The sequence below is a fragment of the Thermobia domestica genome, chromosome 1 (genome assembly GCF_964235325.1).
Source record: "Thermobia domestica chromosome 1, izTheDome1.hap1.1, whole genome shotgun sequence".
NCBI lineage: Eukaryota > Metazoa > Arthropoda > Insecta > Zygentoma > Lepismatidae > Thermobia > Thermobia domestica.
The window spans coordinates 197,135,622-197,155,781 of NC_137454.1; the positions used below are offsets into that span (position 1 = coordinate 197,135,622).

The 20,160-nt window shown below is 36.0% G+C and overlaps 2 protein-coding genes across 2 annotated transcripts; both read right to left on the reverse strand.

The window, feature by feature from the left end:
- Positions 1-3,684: 3,684 nt before the first annotated feature.
- LOC145678253 (uncharacterized) lies at positions 3,685-6,735 on the reverse strand. The gene has a single exon (XM_081748312.1). The coding sequence runs from the start codon at positions 6,733-6,735 to the stop codon at positions 3,685-3,687; it is 3,051 nt and encodes a 1,016-aa protein (XP_081604438.1).
- Positions 6,736-6,760: 25 nt separating this feature from the next.
- On the reverse strand, positions 6,761-8,899 carry LOC145678326 (uncharacterized). Its single transcript, XM_081748343.1, has one exon. The coding sequence runs from the start codon at positions 8,897-8,899 to the stop codon at positions 6,761-6,763; it is 2,139 nt and encodes a 712-aa protein (XP_081604469.1).
- Between the last annotated feature and the right edge of the window lie 11,261 nt (positions 8,900-20,160).

The following is a 20,160-nucleotide window of genomic DNA, read 5'->3' on the forward strand; positions in this document are numbered from 1 at the left end:
AGATTTCCTTACCCAAAAATCAAGGAAGATATATATTATGGGACACGTTCAATTTAAATCTTACCTAACCTAAGCAACCTAAACCCATTATTTAATGGGGCACACGTTCAAAATGACATCTTAGAGTGAAAATCTTACTTAATCTAACAATTAAAAGAAATATCTCACAGGGAAAATATTAGAGACACATTAATATCAAGCGGTGCGCTCAAAGTAAAGTTCACCAACAAATTTTCAATTATACGTATCAAACATATTAAATTTAGCGAGTTGATCACATATGCTTATAACAGCTTGTTATGAGTGGAAAAACGTGATGAGCTGTCTAAACGCGTAACGCCCTTCGTTTTAATTACACATATTTATTTCGAAGCACTCCATTTGGTAAATTCGTGATTCTGTTTATAATCGAAACAAGAAGAAAACAAAATAAAATGGATGGATATTACCAAGTTAGTGGAGGTTCCTACAAAATAGTCCTCTCGGTCCTTGTCACCTGGATCTCTGGCTTCACAGGATAGACTAGATTGTCAGATCTGTTTATTTACACGTCGAAACTGATCTCCTCGGGTATTAGTCCCACGTCCTATTAAATATGGGACATTGGTTCTATTAGCCGACGAAATGAACTTCAACCACTATACTTCCTGCCCATTACTTTATATCACTCGTAATGGCGGAAGTAATACTCGATGGCTTTCAGCCAAAACTTGTTTTGATGAATTTTACTTCGGTCAGACTCCTCAGTGTTTCCTTTCTTCCAAAATAACTCAGTTTATCCCAATTAACAATTTATACTAGGTTGACTTCCAAAATTTTATACTTTTGATTACGAAATTTCTAAGTTTTGAGGAGCCGACCTAAGCCATTGTCTTTATACACTGTAAAACGGCGTTTCACTGCGTCATCTTACTCGCGTCACCAGACCTTAATAATAGCGGTTTTAAAATTGCATAGTCGACTACGAACAAAAACAAATTTATATTCCTTCTGTTACTATACAAAACCCTAGTCAAATAAGCAGTTGTTTTACCTATTAAATGACATCTCCTGATTATTGGAACTAATCATGTAATAAAATTTTTAAAACTCACCTAGTCACTTCTTGAAACTATTTACTATTGTTATGGTAACCACCGTTCCCGCTGTGTGAGAAAATCGCCATTTGCAATCTAGATACCCGTATAGCGATTCAAACGCCCTCTTGTAGTGATAGCCAGAATGAGTAACAAATGAACGCCAGAATGATTAACAAATGAACGACGTGTAGTAACACAACTATATAACAACAGCAACTGTATTGTAAATCATACATTCCGAAGCTGAGGGAAATATTTCTATCAGGTAAAGTAAATATATAAATTAAATTTAAATGTATATTAAGCTCGGAGTTTCTTAAGGCCAACATACAACAGGAGTGAAATTATTACGGTAACGCGAAACAGTTGTAGATAAACACTTTGAAATTTTCGAAGTAAGATTATTGATATGTTTTGCATATCTCATATAAAATTAATCACATTTATGCCATTTATTTTATTGGCAACGGAAACAAATTAACATTAGAACGAATCTTTGAAAGCACTAGGGTGCAGTATTACAATACAAGAACCAACCTTAACGCAACATAAACAACCGGTAAACATTACAATACGGGAGCCAACCTAAACAGAATGTAAACAGCCGTTAAACGGTCGGTTACAAATGGTAGGAGCCCAAAAACTGGGACTACAACATCTCATTAGCCCATAAATAGCCCATAATTCTGTCATTTGAATTTTGTCGGTCAGACTACTCTGAGCGAATGGAGGTTTCTACCTTCATGCCAACGCCCATTTTCATTCCGATTTTCCTTAAAAAGTAGTAGCCCAAAAATTGGGATTAGAGCAACTAATTAGCCCATAATTCTGGCCTTTGAATTTTTTCGATCGGACCGTTGTAACCGTAATCGGTTCTAGCTTGATGTCCAGCTAGACTCGTCTATTTTGATTCCGATTTCCCACTAAACAGTAGGAGCACAAAAATTGGAATTACAGCAACTAATTATCCCATAAATACCCCATAATTCCGGCGTTTGATTTATTTCCATCGGACCGTGGTAACCATATATGGGGTTTTAGCTTGATGTCAAGCTAGACCACGGCCTTCTCAATCCCAATGCCATCGGGCTACATTCAGCTTCAGCCTTGAAGTCACAACGAGTAGGTACAAACAAATACGACAGATTCCTGCGAGGGTGAACCACACTTGTGTGGTTAGCACTGTTGCCACACTTGGTACCAATGTACCAAATTCAGCCCTCTTTGTAATTCATCGGCCCATTGGTACCACGCTGGCATTTTCAGCCCCTTTTGTGAAAAAGTTGGTACAATTTTATCCAATTCAGCACTATTTAACAAACATTTGTCATATTTTCAGAAGTATCAGTAAGACTTTTCGTACATCTCACGTTATTCATATTGTGTTCTGGACTCTTAAAAATTCTGTTGAACATTCATTCTGTGACGTTGCACTGCATAACGCTACAAACTTTGTGTGGAAAATTCGTAATTCGAACTATACCAAGAAACAAATAACGCAAGATGGGTGCATTCGCGCAGCGTATGAAGGAGATGAGAAAGAAGCAATGTGGTGGAACTTTTAGCTTGGAAAAAAAAGTTAAACCAAGTGTTGAATATTCTGAATACCAGCGTGTGCTCAAGTAAGTCTATAATTTATGTGTCGCTGCAAAGATTCTACACCAAAACGATTATAGCACGAAAATATACATTGATTTAGTTGCCGACTTATCGGACTAAGTTGTTTACTTGTGATGCCATATTGATTAACATAAATTTACCCGAACATTTCTTTTGTATAGATCTATCACGACGCGTTGATTTGGACTCCTGGAAGATGGGTTGGGGGAGTATTCTAGAGCTTTACCTCTTTTAGTTTCGTGTTATAGAGAAATCTATCACACTAGTATAAAATTATGAATTCAGCCCTTTTTGTTTCAATTTGGTACTATTTTCCAGCCCACTTCAGAGCTAGGACCATCGGCGCAAATCTGTCTTCAACATTGGGGGGGACGGGTAAGATCGTTCCCATATTTTATATATATATATATATATATATATATATATATATGACGGTATGCGGTGGTATGCCATACCGCCTCTGGTTTTTCAGTAATGAGGATGGTCGATGTAATCCTTGTGTAGGCGCTGGTTTCTTAATAATTTTTCGACGTTGCCTTGAGACTGTTCAATATATTGCATTTCATAAAACACAAGATTATATGAATTCAAAAAAAAGAAAGTTGCTAGATGAACATTATTATATGTAGATTAATGCGATATTAACACAATACACGTAGCTACAGTTGCTTTCTTGGTGTCACGTTTTTACACACACACACACACACACACACACACCCTCACTCCTGCTGGGGAGAAAAAGTATTAGTTTTTATGTTGCTGCCTCTTCATTTACTTACTGGCGTTAGTTTTTATTGAGAAGAACGCTCAGTTCTGAACATACCGCCCGCCTTGAAGGAATTTCTTCAACAAATCTATGAATGATTAATTTGGTTTATGAACTTAATATACACAACAATAGATAACACAAGTTATGAATGAATGAGATAAACATAAACAGAATAATGCACACACAACACAACACACTATGAATGACACCAACACATTAACTCTGCTTAGGAAGCGGGCACAATTGACGAATGGATCTTGTTGTTGTACCTCTGGTAGTTTTCACTGTTGCCACTCGTACTATTCCGTCCTTCCCAGGAAATAATTGCACAATACGTCCAGTTTTCCATTTTAGAGGTGGAATGTTATCTTCTTTGATGAGCACCAAATCACCTTCCAGAAGATTGGGAAATTTTCTTCTCCACTTGGATCGTTCTAGAAGACTTGATAGATACTCCTTTGACCATCTGGACCAGAACTGCTGATGAAGTTGTTGTATGTATTGCCATCTCGAAAGTCTGTTGACAGGAATATTTTTCAAGTTAGGTTCTGACATGGTAGTGAGTGCGTCGCCTATTAGGAAATGACCAGGTGTTAAAGGATGTAGGTCGTTTGGATCATTTGATAATGGTGTTAAGGGTCTAGAGTTTAAGCAAGCCTCAATCAGTGTCAAAATAGTGTTCATCTCTTCGTAGGTGAGTGAAGCATTTCCCACAACTCTCTTTAAATGGTATTTGAGAGATTTAATTGATGATTCCCATAAGCCTCCAAAGTTTGGTGATCTTGCTGGAATAAAAACCCACGTGATGTTATCAGCCGCTAGAAAGTTATGCAATTTTTCTTTATGGTATTCTGATTCAAATAAAGTCTTCAATTCTTGTAGTTCCCTTTTTGCACCAACGAAGTTACTTGCATTGTCAGAATACAGTTTAGCGCATTTTCCTCGACGAGCCATGAATCGCTTTAATGCTCCAATAAACGCCTCTGTAGTTAGATCACTAACAAGTTCAATGTGAACCGCCTTAGTCGCAAAACACACGAAAAGTGCTATATATGCCTTATGGAGTTTGGCTCCCCGTCGGTTACTCGATTTAAGGTAAATGGGCCCACAGTAGTCAACGCCGCTGTGAAGAAATGGTCTTGTTGGTTGAACTCTGTCAGCTGGTAGATCTCCCATCATCTGTTTACCATCTTTAGGATTGTTTCTGAAACATGTGACACACTGATGCACAACTTGACGAACCAAGTTTCGTCCACGTATTGGCCAATACGATTGTCGCAAGGATGATAACAATAATTGAGGCCCGGCATGCAATAGCTTCTTATGTTCTTCTTGAGCGATTAACTTTGTCAAGTTGCAGTTAGCTGGAAGTACAATAGGATGTTTCTGTACTTCAGTAAGATCTGCTGCATTTAATCTTCCTCCGACTCTGATGATTTGCCTCTCATCCAAGTATGGGTTCAAATTTCTCAGTTGACTTTGGTTGTCGACTTCCTTTCCTGATCTCAACGCATTTAATTCCTTGTGAAATGCTTGTTGCTGTGATAGTTTAATAAGACATTCGAGTGCTTCATGTAATTCACTTACTGTAAGATGCCCATGCTGTCTGTCACAATTAGATCTTCTCATGTTGTGTGTGAATCGTAGGCAATAAGCAGTTACACGTTGTAATCTTCTTAATGATGAATATCTGTCTAAGAGTTGACACGGTGTTGTAGAAACCATTACTGCTGTATTTTTTCGTCGCTCGGGAACATCGCTTAGGTCACAAATATCTTCCCTCGTCTGTAAGTCTAATTTCTCAGATAACCAGGAAGGCCCATGCCACCATAATTCATTATCAAGAATTTCTGACGGTGTTAATCCTCTCGATATATGATCTGCTGGATTCTCCTCTGTTCTGATGTGTCTCCATTCATAGTTACAAGTCAACTGTTGAATTTCCGCTACACGATTTGCAACATACGTCTTCCATTGAGAACAAGGTCCTCTTATCCATGCTAATACAATGGTGGAATCTGACCATAAAACAACCTTATCGATCTTGCAATGTAATGCTTGTATTACTTTCTGAGTTAGCTGTGAAAGTAACAAAGCTGCACAAAGTTCTAGGCGATGAATAGTTGTCTTCTTCAAAGGTGCTACTCGAGATTTTGAACATAGTAAGTTCGCTGTGAATTTTCCATTTTTTGTGCTAGATGTTACATATATACAAGCTCCATATCCATTCTGAGATCCGTCGCAAAATCCGTGAATTTCTACCTGCGATTGTGTTTCTTGAATAACCTTCCGCTGAACATGTAGTGATTCCAAATCTTGAAGTTGCTGCTCAAAAGTTTCCCACTCTGAATGCAATGGGGCTGGAACCTTTTCATCCCAATTCAATTTTAATTCCCACAAACGTTGCAGAAATATTTTTGCCTTAAGAATAACTGGTCCTATTAATCCTAAGGGATCAAATATGCTCGCTACTGTAGCAAGAATAGTCCTCTTCGTGATTTGTTGAGGGTTGTTTCTTGGTTTGACAGAGAAAGAAAATGTGTCTTTAATGGGATTCCACAACAATCCTAAACTTCTTGTGATGCAATCATCATTTGGTTGAATGGTGAAATTTGATTCTTGAAGTTCACTGGGTATTTTTGAAAGCAGTGAAGTGTCGTTGCTACACCATTTTCTCAAACAAAAACCACCTCTTTGCAGAAGAGTTGTGAGTTGACCCTGTAATTCTTGTAGTTCCTTCTTCGTGTTTGTCCCTGTTTGAAGATCATCAATATAGAAATCCCTCATTACAACTTCTGCTGCCTTAGGGAAATTCTTCTTCTCTTCTATGGCTAGTTGCTGAAGACATCTAGTGGCTAGGAAAGGAGCTGCTGCAGTACCATATGTTACAGTTTTGAGTCGATATATCTTTATTGCTTCTTGAGGGTTTTCTCTCCACAGTATTTTCTGGTAGTTTGCATCTGAATCATGTACCCTAATGTTGCGATACATCTTCTCTATATCAGCTGTCATGACGTATTGATGTTGCCTGAATCTTGCTGTTATGGAAAATAATTCTTCTTGGATTGTAGGCCCGACTCTCATCGTGTCATTTAATGAAAGTCCAGAAGTTGTTTTGCACGATGCATCAAATACAACCCTGAGTTTGGTAGTAGTACTGTTCTCCTTCATTACGCAATGATGGGGAAGATAGTAGTCTGGCATCATTGTATCGCTCTCTGCTCTAGTTATTTCTTCCATATGGCCCAAATCTTCGTACTCTTTCATGAACGCTATGTATGCCCTTTTTTTCTCAGGATCCTTCATAAGCCTTTTTTTCCATTGAATAAAGTCTTCTCGTTGCAATTTCCTTGGATTTACCAAGATTCCTCACATTTTCTTTAAAGGGAAGTCTGACGATGAATCTCCCAGTCTCGTCTCTCCGGTGTGTTTCTTTAAAGTGTCTTTCACATTCTGCTTGCTCTTGACTTAATGGATGTTCCATTGAACATTCTTCTATCGTCCAGAATTTTTGTAATTGCTCGTGTATTTTTTCTGTTGTGGAGAGGTGACACACATTTGTCAAAATGTGTGGTTGATTGTCGATTTTTCCAGCTACAATCCAGCCAAACAATGTTTTGTGCAAGGTTGGATACCCTGCCTTGAGTTTTATTTGTCCTTCACAAAGTAGATCAAAGAATACTTCCGCCCCCACTAACATGTCAATACGCTGTGGTATGTTGAAGCTAGGATCTGCTAATTCAATGTTGGAAGGTATTTCCCACAATGACGTGTCTACACGAACCATAGGCAAGTCTTGTGATATTTGCGGCAATATGATGAAGTCTAATATGGCTGAATAATTGTTATGTCTTGACTTAATTGTAGCCTGAACGCTATGGCATGACCTTGTATTAGCATTACCTATACCATTTATGTGTACAATGCTATTACTCTTTGTTAGTCCCAATAATTGAACCATTCTGTTTGTTAGGAAATTGGACTGAGAAGCACAATCGAGAAGTGTTCGACACATTTGAAAATTACCCTGTTTATCTTTAACATATACTACAGCTGTGGATAGCATAACGCTTGGTGGTCTCCTAAGATTCTGCGGTACACTGTTTGTAGAACGAATATTCTTATCTTCACATTCCTGCCCGAGTGATGTGGTCGCAGCGAGCGTGTTTTGACCTTGACCTATTTCCCTTTCATCTTGTGGTTCATTCGCTCTAGTGGGCGATGGACAACGCGAGTAGTGCAGTAATGTGTTATGCTTTTTATTGCATATTTTACAATTACCTGATAAGCACTCATTTGCCTTATGCGCTCGTTTGAGACAATTTATACACAAAGAAAGACGTTTAACTTCTTTAATTCTATCTCCTATAGATTTTTTCAACAATGACTCGCATTGAAATAATTTGTGTGAGCCTTTACAGCTGGGACATGCATTGTTGTCGGAACACGTTACGTGTGCTGTCGTTGAGTAAGAACTCTTTTTACCTGCCTTATTTGTTTGTTGATATTTGTTACTTGGAACTGAGGGTGTATCTTTAGGTCTACGCTTATTATCAACTGCGTCTAAAACTTGGCAACGCTGTTGTAAAAATTGTGTCAGCTGTGACATGTTCGGTAATTCATTCGTTGATTGTGTTTTCTCCCACTCCTTATGTGTTGTATTGTCTAGTTTGGTCGCAATCAAATAAATAAGTAATGCATCCCAGCTTTCTGTCGGTTGACCTAATGATTTTAAAGCCCTCAAATGTTTTACTGTGCTGTCTAAAAGAGATTTAAGCGAAACAGCCGACTCACGTTCCACCATTGGCATTTCAAATAAAGCTTTGACGTGTTTGTTAACAATATACTTTTTGTTTTCAAAACGTTCTTTGAGTAAAGTCCATGCTACGTCATAGTTTTCAGAAGAAATTTCCAAGGCTTGTATTACTTCAAGAGCCTCCCCACGTAGAGAAGAACGTAAATAATGAAACCTTTGCACTGACTGCAGCGTGCTATTGTTATGCATTAATGCCTGAAACGTGTCATAGAACGACAACCACTCATCGTAGCTTCCAGAAAAGGTCGGAAGGTTTATCACCGGCAACCTAACTGATGGATTAGAATTGCTTGATTCATTGTTTTCATTTTTCTTTGCACTGGAGCTGTGTTGATTTATGAACACTTCCGTCTTAGCTGCTAAATCAAAATAAGTATTCTCGAATTGCTCTCTTTCTTGCGTTTCCTGATCAATTTCTGATGAACCCTGTAACATTTCTATTTCGGATTGTATTGCATCAAATTCATCATAGCACTGTTTTATTTTCTCGTAACGTAATACTAACTGCGTAATATTCTGATCTTCTGTAAAGCTATCTACAAAAGGTTTAAAACGAGTGAGTTTGGCCTTAATTTGACCTCTCTTGAAAACTAATTCTTTCATTCTGTCCGTCATGCTTCACTCAAATTAAATACACTTTTAACACTTACGTTCTAAATGAGGCTTTGCTATTACAGGCTTATTTTGTATAAGTGATACAAGGATAATATTACATTGAAATATGCACTCACTACCTACCTTGTTAACTGCACTGTAGAATCCTGATCCGGCGTGGAGGACCATTTGGTCGATGTAATCCTTGTGTAGGCGCTGGTTTCTTAATAATTTTTCGACGTTGCCTTGAGACTGTTCAATATATTGCATTTCATAAAACACAAGATTATATGAATTCAAAAAATACAAACAAAGTTGCTAGATGAACATTATTATATGTAGATTAATGCGATATTAACACAATACACGTAGCTACCGTTGCTTTCTTGGTGTCACGTTTTTACACACACACACACACACACACACCCTCAACCCTGCTGGGGAGAAAAAGTATTAGTTTTTATGTTGCTGCCTCTTCATTTACTTACTGGCGTTAGTTTTTATTGAGAAGAACGCTCAGTTCTGAACAGAGGACATACCGTCTCTGGTTTTTCAGTGATCAAGACAATATTTAAATAGCCGGTATGTAGTCAAAATCATAATGAAACATACCGCCTCTGCTTTTTTTCCACTTCGAACACTATATATATATATATATATATATATATATATATATATATATATATATATATATATATATATATATATATATATATATATGTAAGCAATGTTCAAAATATTTACGAAGTTGTAAAACAATGCTGTGAAGAATCAGGGGACAGAATTGTCTTCAGTGGCGTATTTAGGAGGCTATCGGGCTCAAGTTCCCCCCGAAATAAATTTGTTAGTTTTTCGCATTCCATGTACAACAATAATCCTTCTAACCATTTCTAAGAATGTCATTGACTTTCCATTTTCTTATGCTATTTGTTCAGAAATAATACTGTATTTGCAAAATTTCATTCATGTAAGAACTGCGTCCTTTTGTTCTTTCTTTCGTCCTTTCTACTTTTCTGTTTCTTTTTCTTGACGTTACTTTCTTTCATTTCGTCTATCATACTTTATCGACTATTGTCAGTTGTGATTCAAGTCGGCCGTCATCAGTAACACCAAAACTAAGAGGAGTTGATAAGCGAAACTGGTGTTCCACAAGAACTTGTGCGGATATCAACATGACAGGACTTTAGTTATTATAACAAAGGAAAAATTATATCGTTTAGTTATTTTTAAAAGAAGGAAATGTTTGAATTTAAAAAAATCAAAACGGGGAAATAATTAGCCCGGGAAATTAGGAAGACCAAAAAGATGCTTCCTTTTTCTTGTATAAATAGAATAAAGGGTTAGATCCACTCCTAAATTTTTATATCATATCATATAGGATTTCGATTTACCGGTCTGCAATTCTTGCCATTATAACTTCAATTTATGCATAAATTAATATATATTTAATTCTCAAACTCAGATGGGCAATTGCCCACTTCCTTCTTTGATTGGGCATAGCCGCTCGAAACAAAATCCTAAATACGCCATTGGTAGTCTCCAACATTGGGAGGTGGGCACATTTGAGACTTATTCTAGAGAAGGGAGATGAAACTCATATTACGGTAGATGAATCTGATCAACTGTTGTAGATTATATTATATATTAGGCGATGTAGATGAAGTAGTAATACATATCAGTATTACAAATCACTGCCGTGAACACATTCTGAAATCTGAATACATGCATATTTATAATTGGTATGTTTCTAATTAGGCATCCACAAAGATCCACGTTAAAATTGTTTTATAATAATATAAATAATGACTTTCCCAAAACTGTGAAGAAAGAATATCAATTATGTATGATGCAACAATACTCTTTGAGCAAAATGGTGATAATCTCAATCAAGGACGCCGATTTATCTGTAACTTGGGGGGGGGGGCATTCATAAAATATACATAAAACAATACATATAACAATAAAAATACATATTCATAAAAATACAGGGGGTCCACGTGAGCTTTTGGGGGGGCCTGTATAAATAAAAACATTCGGGACATGTATAAAGGGAACAACGAATTTAAGAAAGACTATCAACCTTGTGCTTATATTAAAGAAAGCTGATGGAACAGTTCTCACTGATACAGATAGCATTTCAAAATATGGAAAGATTTCTTTGATGATTTGCTTAACACGCAGCAAAAACTAATGTGCGTGGAGAAAGGGAGATACACACCGCAGAAAAGTATATTCAAGAACCCAACGGAATAGAAGCAGAAATCACTATAAAGAAATTAAACAAACACAAATATCCGGGTGTAAACGAAATTCCGGCTGAGTTAATTTTAGCTGGAAGCGAAAAATTGTGAAACAAGATACACAAACTCATTCTCCTTATCTACAACAAGGAAAAATTGCCATAAGAGTGGAAAGAATCAATCATTGTTCGAATCCACAAGAAAGGCGACAAAACTGACTAATAATTATCGAGGCATCTCTCTTCTGCCAACATCCTATAAAATCCTTTCAAGCGTTCTATTAGCAAGATTGACCCCATACGCCGATGAAATGATTTGAGATTATCATTGTGGATTTAGACGAAATCGATCAACTATCGACCAAATATTTCCATTCGCCAAATACTCGAAAAGAAGTGGGAATACAGTAACCCGGAACATCAACTATTTATTGATTTTAGAAAGACTTACGACTCGGTTAGGAGAGAAACATTGTACAACGTTCTTAAAGAATTTGGAATACCGAAAAAGCTAATTAGATCAATTAAGGCATGTTTAAATGAATCCCAAAGTGTAAAGTCCGGGTAGGAAAATTTTTGGGCCTAGGACAAATCTGCCAATGACCAAATGCGCCAATCGTGAAAATGGACAAATCTGCCAACGGACAAATCTGCCAATTACCAAATCTGCCAATTACCAAATGTGCCAAACGCGAAAATGACCAAATGCGCCAATTGTGAAAATGGACAAATCTGCCAATTACCAAATCTGCCAATTACCAAATGCGCCAAACGCGAAAATGACCAAATGCGCCAATTGTGAAAATGGACAAATCAGCCAATTGACAAATCTGCCAATTGACAAATCTGCCAATTACCAAATGCGCCAAACGCGAAAATGACCAAATGCGCCAATCGTGAGAATGGACAGATCTGCCAATGGACAAATCTGCCAATTGACAAATCCGCCAATTACCAAATCTGCCAATTACCTAATCTGCCAATTACCAAATCCGCCAATTACCAAATCTGCCAATGGACAAATCTGCCAACAGATAAGTCACCGAACTATCATTTTATTTTAGATGTATTCTTCAATCATCATCCCACGATATTACGAAAAAGAAGAAGAATTATTGATGAAAGAAAGCGGAAAAGGGTATTTTAATTTTGATGTGTCTTACTTTAATTAATTCGCAATTACGTTTCAAAATGAATGTTTACTGATGTTGGTTGTTGGAGTTTAGTATCCCATTGCTGTACAGAGGTTATATGAGACGTGACGTAACGCTTTTGAATTTTAATGCCCTCTTACTAGAAATCGAACCCGAAAAGATTAATGTTTGTTGTAATTATTCGATAACCAAAAAATAATTTTCAGAGTAAGTTTCTCTTTATGTAGTGAATACGTTTAATGTGGATTGAATATGATCCAAGATTAGTTCATATAAAAGGAAAATTAGTATAATTGAGTTCACTTTTCATCTAATAGTAAATACACATTAGTAACTGGTGTTTTGTAACTTGTATGCTTAGTGATTTTGTAATAATTTTGTGATGCTGATTACATATTTCTAAAGTGAAAAATATTAACTGTTAACAATCGGATTGTACCTTTGTTACTTGATTTCTCTTAACACTGACACACATATTTCCAAGAATGAAACGCGTAGTTCTAACAGTCTTCCAATGACGAGACGTATATCATTCCATTGATAATATTGAGGTAAACAAAATGTTATATATGCGTGTAAAAACCCATGTAAACTTTTCTAGAACATGTAGTAAAATATCGTATTCGTACATATGAACATTGATGCTCTGTTACAGCTACTTACTGATATAAAAGTGAAATTGAATTATATCGTCATTAACCATGCACACTGATCTTGGAGATTGGCCTCCCTGAATGTAGATATCTTTATTCGAATTTGTTACAAGGATATACACATATTTCAATGCCTCCCCAAAATTATACAGAAGTCGTCGCCGCTGTCCCTGGATTAAAAACCTTATTTTGTGTCTACGTGGTTACAAACCATTCGTAAATTTTACGACTCAATTTTAGTCTTTTTATTATTTCTGTCTATATTATTTTTTAAAATCTGAAAATGGGCTTGTTTATGGAATTATATCGACAATAATATGGGATGCCTTTGGAAACTTTATTGAACAAGTAGATGTAAATAATTAAGTATATAACTTCTTAGCTGTATACTTGAATTGCAAGTATGACGTCATGAGGAAAGAGTTACATTTATGTACGTTTGTTTTATAGATATTACAATAATAGATAACTAAAGTAAAAGGTACAACACAACTAAAAAGCGTAGCATTTCGCATATAAAGTTCGAAAAAAGTAATTAGGTGCAAACTTGAAAGTGTCATTCCAGACTTTTTCATTTTTCCTCGTCACGCACCACGCAACACACAGCTCTATTTTCAGCACAAATTGCCTTCCTCCAGTGCTTACACAGGTGTGTTGTCAGTCCTTGTCACTCTCCTTTTCACTGTTGGTCAGTAAAAGCAAGTTTTTCTTATTCCTTGTTGCGGGTTTGCCATAGGGTTAGTGATGAAGATGTGCCTCATTAGCAATATCACTAGTGTCTTCACCAGAAGATATCTAATCCAAAACCCTCTTATTTGACTATTTTCACGTTCTTCCTCAGTGTCACCCATAGTTTCTCCACCAACGAAGACAAGAAATAGTTATAATACTATGACATAACTCTTTGCACTGTTTATAGTCCAAAAAACACTCATTTAATGTTAAAAACAAGGAAATAGATCTGTCAAAATTTGTGAAAAAAATTAACGTGGTTACAAACCTTTCGTAAAAATTACGTAGACCTTTAAAATATGCGTGATAAAACCGACTGACACGGCTGTAAAACCAAAATTAGCCTCTCCTGTAAGAGCTAGGAAGGTATTCGGGAGGAGGGTGGTCATGCATTCGCCGTTCAGCAAATTCAACAATTTTGGACATGGTGTTTCGTAAAATTTACGAATGGTTTGTAATCCAGGGTTAAGATCTTTATTACACCATTTATAAGACTACATTACTCAGTTAATGAGATATAGTCCACACTGTTGATTGATTTTCTTCCTTTAAAAATAACATTGTCAAACACATTATATATGTATACATCAATAAATCACATCGAACCAAATAAAATGAGATGCTCGAATACGAGTTTAGTTTATAAAAAAATATGCTGCACTAACAACTGTATCTTTCGTTGCCAATAATCAGTGACAGCTTTCATTCATTGTCCTGGCAGTAGCGAACTAGCAGTTTCCTTGTCTTTTCGTAAAGTGACATATACACTTTTTTGAAGATGCTAGTTGTAATCGTAGGTAACAACAATCAAGTTAATTAAAAAGTCTTGGTAATAAGTATTTTCAAATTGGTTAAAATGAATACGAACTTGTTTTCGGGACGGGTAATTTGAATAGGGATATCAAAATATAAGCCGTCACTTTAGGATCTTTTTAAAGAAAATTACAAAAGTGTTTACTTAAAATATTTACTTTATATTTTACAAGGCTATGAAAAATATTTCATCACATTCTTTCAAATATTCACAACTTTCACAATTACAAACTAGAATTTCCCACCAAGTACAAGATCGTGCAAAAAATAAATACCAAAATTTGTAGTTGTAAAAAATTTTTTTGTTTTCGTTTGTAAAATTCACGACTGTAAATCAGGTCAAGAGGACAAAAGTTACTTGTAATATGGGCAAAGTTCCTACAATCTAAGAACCCCGCAAACCTGACTCTTAATAAATTATATGAAAAAAATTAAATATTCTAAACGTTCTAAATAGAGTACTCAAAAAAGATCTCAAGATACGTGTTTGCAAACAAGTCATGATTATACTAACTACTGCCTACTTATTAACGATGTTATTATTGCTAAAATAATTGAGTTTCTTCTTACTTTCCTTATCCATTTTCTGTTAAAGATTATAGCTTCTTGTTGAAGACTTTTTATTATTAACTTTTACCTACTGCATTTCTCTACTTATAATAAGAAATACATATATTGGTTTATTTCGAAAATGTAAAAAAGAAGTAGACATCCGCTTAATGAATTAGGTCAGCCATAGACAGGGCTGCTCGTAGATTTCATGGTCTTTCACACAAATTCTATGCGAGGTCCTTCCAAACTTGTGAAATCTCCATCCCCGTAAAGGTCGTCAGCACAGTTGCAACTTCGTTTTTGTTGAAATAGTCAAGTAACAATATTTATATGGTTCAAGTCCTTTTTCTTTATTATTTCTTCTACTACTTTTAAATTTGAAAATTCAAAGAGCTTTTGTGTAAAGTGTATCCCTCTCATAGTGGGCTACTTACATGATAATGCACTACAGGCACTTCGTCGGTAACTTCAAACTTGAAATACTCATAACGGAATAAACAAAATAAACAAAGAAAAGAAATAAACTGGCTCCCCAAAGACCCGTTTTTCCACAATATTAGCCACGGTTACCCCCTTTGCGGTCATATTAGTAAAGAAACGCAGTTTGTCCTTTACAAGATAATATTTCCTCGACATACATTTAGATTCTTTCTAAGAATAAATAGTATACGATAAGCCAACACATTACTCACATATTTATCTTCATAATTTCTTGTATTTCTTTCATTATAATATATTCATGGGCATATTTAGATTGATCCTTTGGAACAAATGCTATAACTTCAATAAAAGTATCACAAATTGCCTACTTATAATACAGCATATATAAAGTATATATATTCTCTTATTATTTGTGTAAGTGTTATTCTCTTACATACAATTTTTACTTTGTGGTTTTCAATGAATAGGTTAGGTTCTCTAAAATAACGATGTGTATGACATGTTCCCTTTTGTGTACTTATAAATTTATTTATACAAAACTTAACATTTCGACTCATATTTCTTTGATTTACTAATTAGTTACCGGTATATATTTTTCATTATTCATTTCGATAACCTGAGAATAGTTGTAAACTATAAATTTATAAAGTAAGTAGTCATAACTTCGAAATCAACATGTATTCTTCTTCCATTTCTCATTCAGTCACTTTCTTTTAGAAAAAATGTACTGTGTCCTTTTTACAATTGCAAACGTAATATAGAGTCACAATGATATAATTTAATGGCATATATAAATATTATAATGTCTTAGATATGTTCGTTAAAATGTCATACGTTAAAGCTTATACATACCACGCTCTTGATAAAGTTTTTACAACCCATTATGTATCAATAGAGGCATCTTACGAAGAAGGGTAATGCATTATACGACATTACATTAGTAGAATCGCTTTTGGTATTCTTTTAGGTACCTTATTGCAACCACAACCTTGAGCTACACCCCGAGATGTAGAAAGAGTAGAAACAACATTCTAGATAAGTGTGTTAAGACTGGTGAAGATACTGTTATAGTATTGAAACTTTACATTTTATACAGTGTTTTTACTTAAAAGTGCTGTGCCTTATCATGACAATTGAGTTAAATATAAAATTTGTTTACAAGGTCTACAAGTGGTTTATTTAACGTTAGAAATATTCTTTGAACATATCGTTGTGCATGTTAAGGAGATGCAAAGAATTTTCACCTATACAAAATTAAACATCACTTTCATTATTGCTTACAGTAACTGTATACATATACTTAATTTTCAACTCTTTTCATCTCTGAAGCAAAAACAGATAATTCTTCCAGATATATTTATTTCCTTTCTACAGAAAGTAATTTATTACTTGAATTATTAAAAGTAAACTAAAATATTGCTCTGAATTTTACCACTATTTTACGTATTTATTTATAGACCATTCTCGTGGGTAGTCGTAAGTAAGACACGTGCGGATAACCATAATTGATAGGACGATCACTACCAACTTCATTGGAACATGTGTGGCCCCATGTGAACGCACGAACAGTAACCAATCTACTATTGAATCGCAGGTTTATGTTCTTTTCCTACGATTTTTTCTCCATCTGTTCATCGCTTACAGGATCTTCGTCATTGACTAGGCACATGGAGGACGCTGATATTTCGATAATATTGTCGTTTTACCCTTTAACACAATGACGATTATTGAGTGTGTATGAATTTCGCATATAGGATGAATACCAAAATTTTACTATAGGGCGTTAAGCTACATATCTCACTCATCTGTTGTTCCGCTATGGGTGCTTTCATCCTCAATTGTCATCTTTATAAATATTTGAACAACTTTTTACGATTTCATCTTCGAGGAGGATAACACGTTTTCGTAACACGAATCAGGTGTATTCTAGTCACTGTACACCTTCTTCCCTCGTTTTATAACCTACCCTTGGTTCATCAAACATAGCCCTAGTATGCGATTCTGACAGACATATGATTATGACATTTCCTACGACCACCACCTAGCTACTTTAAGACTACATACCTGCTCAAATAGCAGTTTGTATTTGTGCTGGAAGGTGATATTAACATGAGTACTATGCGTTTTTTTACAGCCTTTATAACATATGTCTGATGCGAGCAAGTGATGCAATCATGAACACCAAGTTTCCCTTCTTCTTTTGAGCAAGCTTTCGTATAGATGAATGAATTCTTATTCTATGTACTTATCTTGAATGGGGGCAGACATCAAAGGGTATAAGAGTTAAAATGGTTTAAAGCAAATATTGTAATCTTCGGAGTGTATAAGAGTTAAATTGGTCCTAAACTAATATTGTAATCTTCTGAAAGTCCTTTTTGCACATTTATCTACAATATCTATAAACCCTCCCTTTCAGCCTTCGCGTTAATCTAGTCGCTAGTACGTGAGCATTTTGTATAAGGGGTCCCGGCCTTGATTCCTGGTAAGAGATACTTTGTGATTTGCACTGTCCGTTACATTTCTGTTTGTCACTAACGTGTATGCTTAAGTTGAATTGCAACCAAAAAAGATGACTACACAGTCGGGTGTCGGGTGTCGTGGTTGCAACTAATTAAAGGAAATTAAGCTGGTATAGTGGCTGGTGGGTGGGTTTTTGGTGTATGGGTCCGAGGTTTCATCCGCAGTGGAGATTCTCTGTGATTTTAACTGTCCTCGATCTTTCTGTGTCCGTGTCTCTGTCATGTTTCATTCAGTACAATTAAAATCAAAATATAATTACAGAGAATATTGTCTCAGTTGGGGCGAGTTAAGAGACTGACAGCTGCTCAGGAAATGCGAATTGCACATTTAAGTCGGCCATACATTGACGTATTTTTCGGTTGTAACCATAAAATTTCATACGCTAGTCTTGTTAGCAGCTGTCAATACGTTAGTGTATGGGACCTGGAAAAGTTTACGTAACGAATTTTTATACGCTGGAAATGTCTGTCTGCTTTTAACTTCGAGCGTAAATACGGCGCGTAAAAACGGCTCAGATGAAAGAGTTTTCGAGCAGCAGGTGGTCTCTTGCCCTTTCCAGGCCTTTTCCTCGTTCTGGTTTTATTGTTTTCAGAAGAGAAAACCTGTTCTTGTGTTGTCCTCGCGGATCGATGCTGAGGTTTGCTGGTAGACTCACCAGAAATCATCATTCCAATCTAGTTTCAGTCTTTCTATACAATACATGATTTCAGCTAAATTAATAATTTGTATTGCATAAAACAAGATATTATTTCCTAATTAAAATTCATAATTAATTTTAAGTACATAGAGAAAAAGCTATTTAAATCCAATACTTCCTAATCAGAATTCGCAAATGATGAGAGCTCCTCCGTGGCTATATGGTCAGCGTACGCTTCTCTGGCACATGACATCCTGTTCGATTCTCGGCAGAAGCTCACGCAGTTTGGATCTTACTTCTCATATAGCCTCGCTGTTTAAGAGGTCGCTAAATTGAAACCCAATCCAATCGAACATGATGTCTTTCGACTACGAATTTAACATTAAATTTAGAATTTGCATATTAGTCCCCCCCACACACACACAGAGGTCGAGATGGTTATAAAGATGAAGTCATACCTTTAGAATTGCTCATGTTCTGATATTAAAAAGAGAAGTATAACATGACTTTTAATAGGGTGTGACCAATTCTCGCCAAACTGAAAATGTCACGCTATTTAAAAAAGAGAGAGAAAGCAAGAGAAGGGAAAGAAGGAAGGTTAGGGCAACCAACAGCAATGTTACTTCCAGATATACTTTCGGGCACTTTCTTATCTCCGGTCGAATATGAATAAAAATGTTCCCAGAAGCAAAGATAAATTACATTTCACTCTTGTGAAGAACACTCCACCAAATAATGTCCAAGTGCAGCTTTCTGATAGTTTGTTTTGTCCCACGCAGGGGTGTAGCCAGCAGGTTTGTGTAGGAGGGGCCCGTCGTTTTTGAGGGGGGGCCAGCTACAATGTACAAAGCCAAAAAGAATGTGTTGCTGCTAGTGTCTTTGAGGCCTGAAAGAAAGGAAAATTTTGGTTTCCTTCTGGAAAACTAAAAACACTATTTTAGCTTATTATTATTATTATTATTATTATTATTATTATTATTATTATTATTATTATTATTATTATTATCCATAAATTATATTCAAGATAGTTTTTATTATGCTCAATCAAGAAATACTGCGCGGGACCAAACGCTATACTTTTGTGCATAACTATAAAGGTAACCAAGAAAGTTCTGTCACTTTTCGTTGAGGTCTGTGTTCAATTGGACCTCACACCATGAGTTGAATGCGAGTGGAGATAAGGCGAACGTCAGTTGTTGGCGTGGGTATATCCAACATACTACCTGGTTGTGGCAATTCAGATACACAGTGAACTTGTATAAAGACACAGGGAACATGGGATATCCATAGAGCGTCATAAGAGCATGTATGTTGAACGAGTTCAAATGGAGGTCAAACGCCGCTGTAGCGGGACAGAAGATATGCCCAGGCCTTTGTTGAGGGTGTCGTGACGACGCGGACAGTGTAGCGATGGTTTAACAAGTTTAAGGACGATGACGAAACACCCGAAAACACCACATGCCAGAAGACCAACACATGTACAAAGAGGAACTGGGACTACAATTCAGTGTGTGGAGAAACCATTCGGCAGCACATCCATC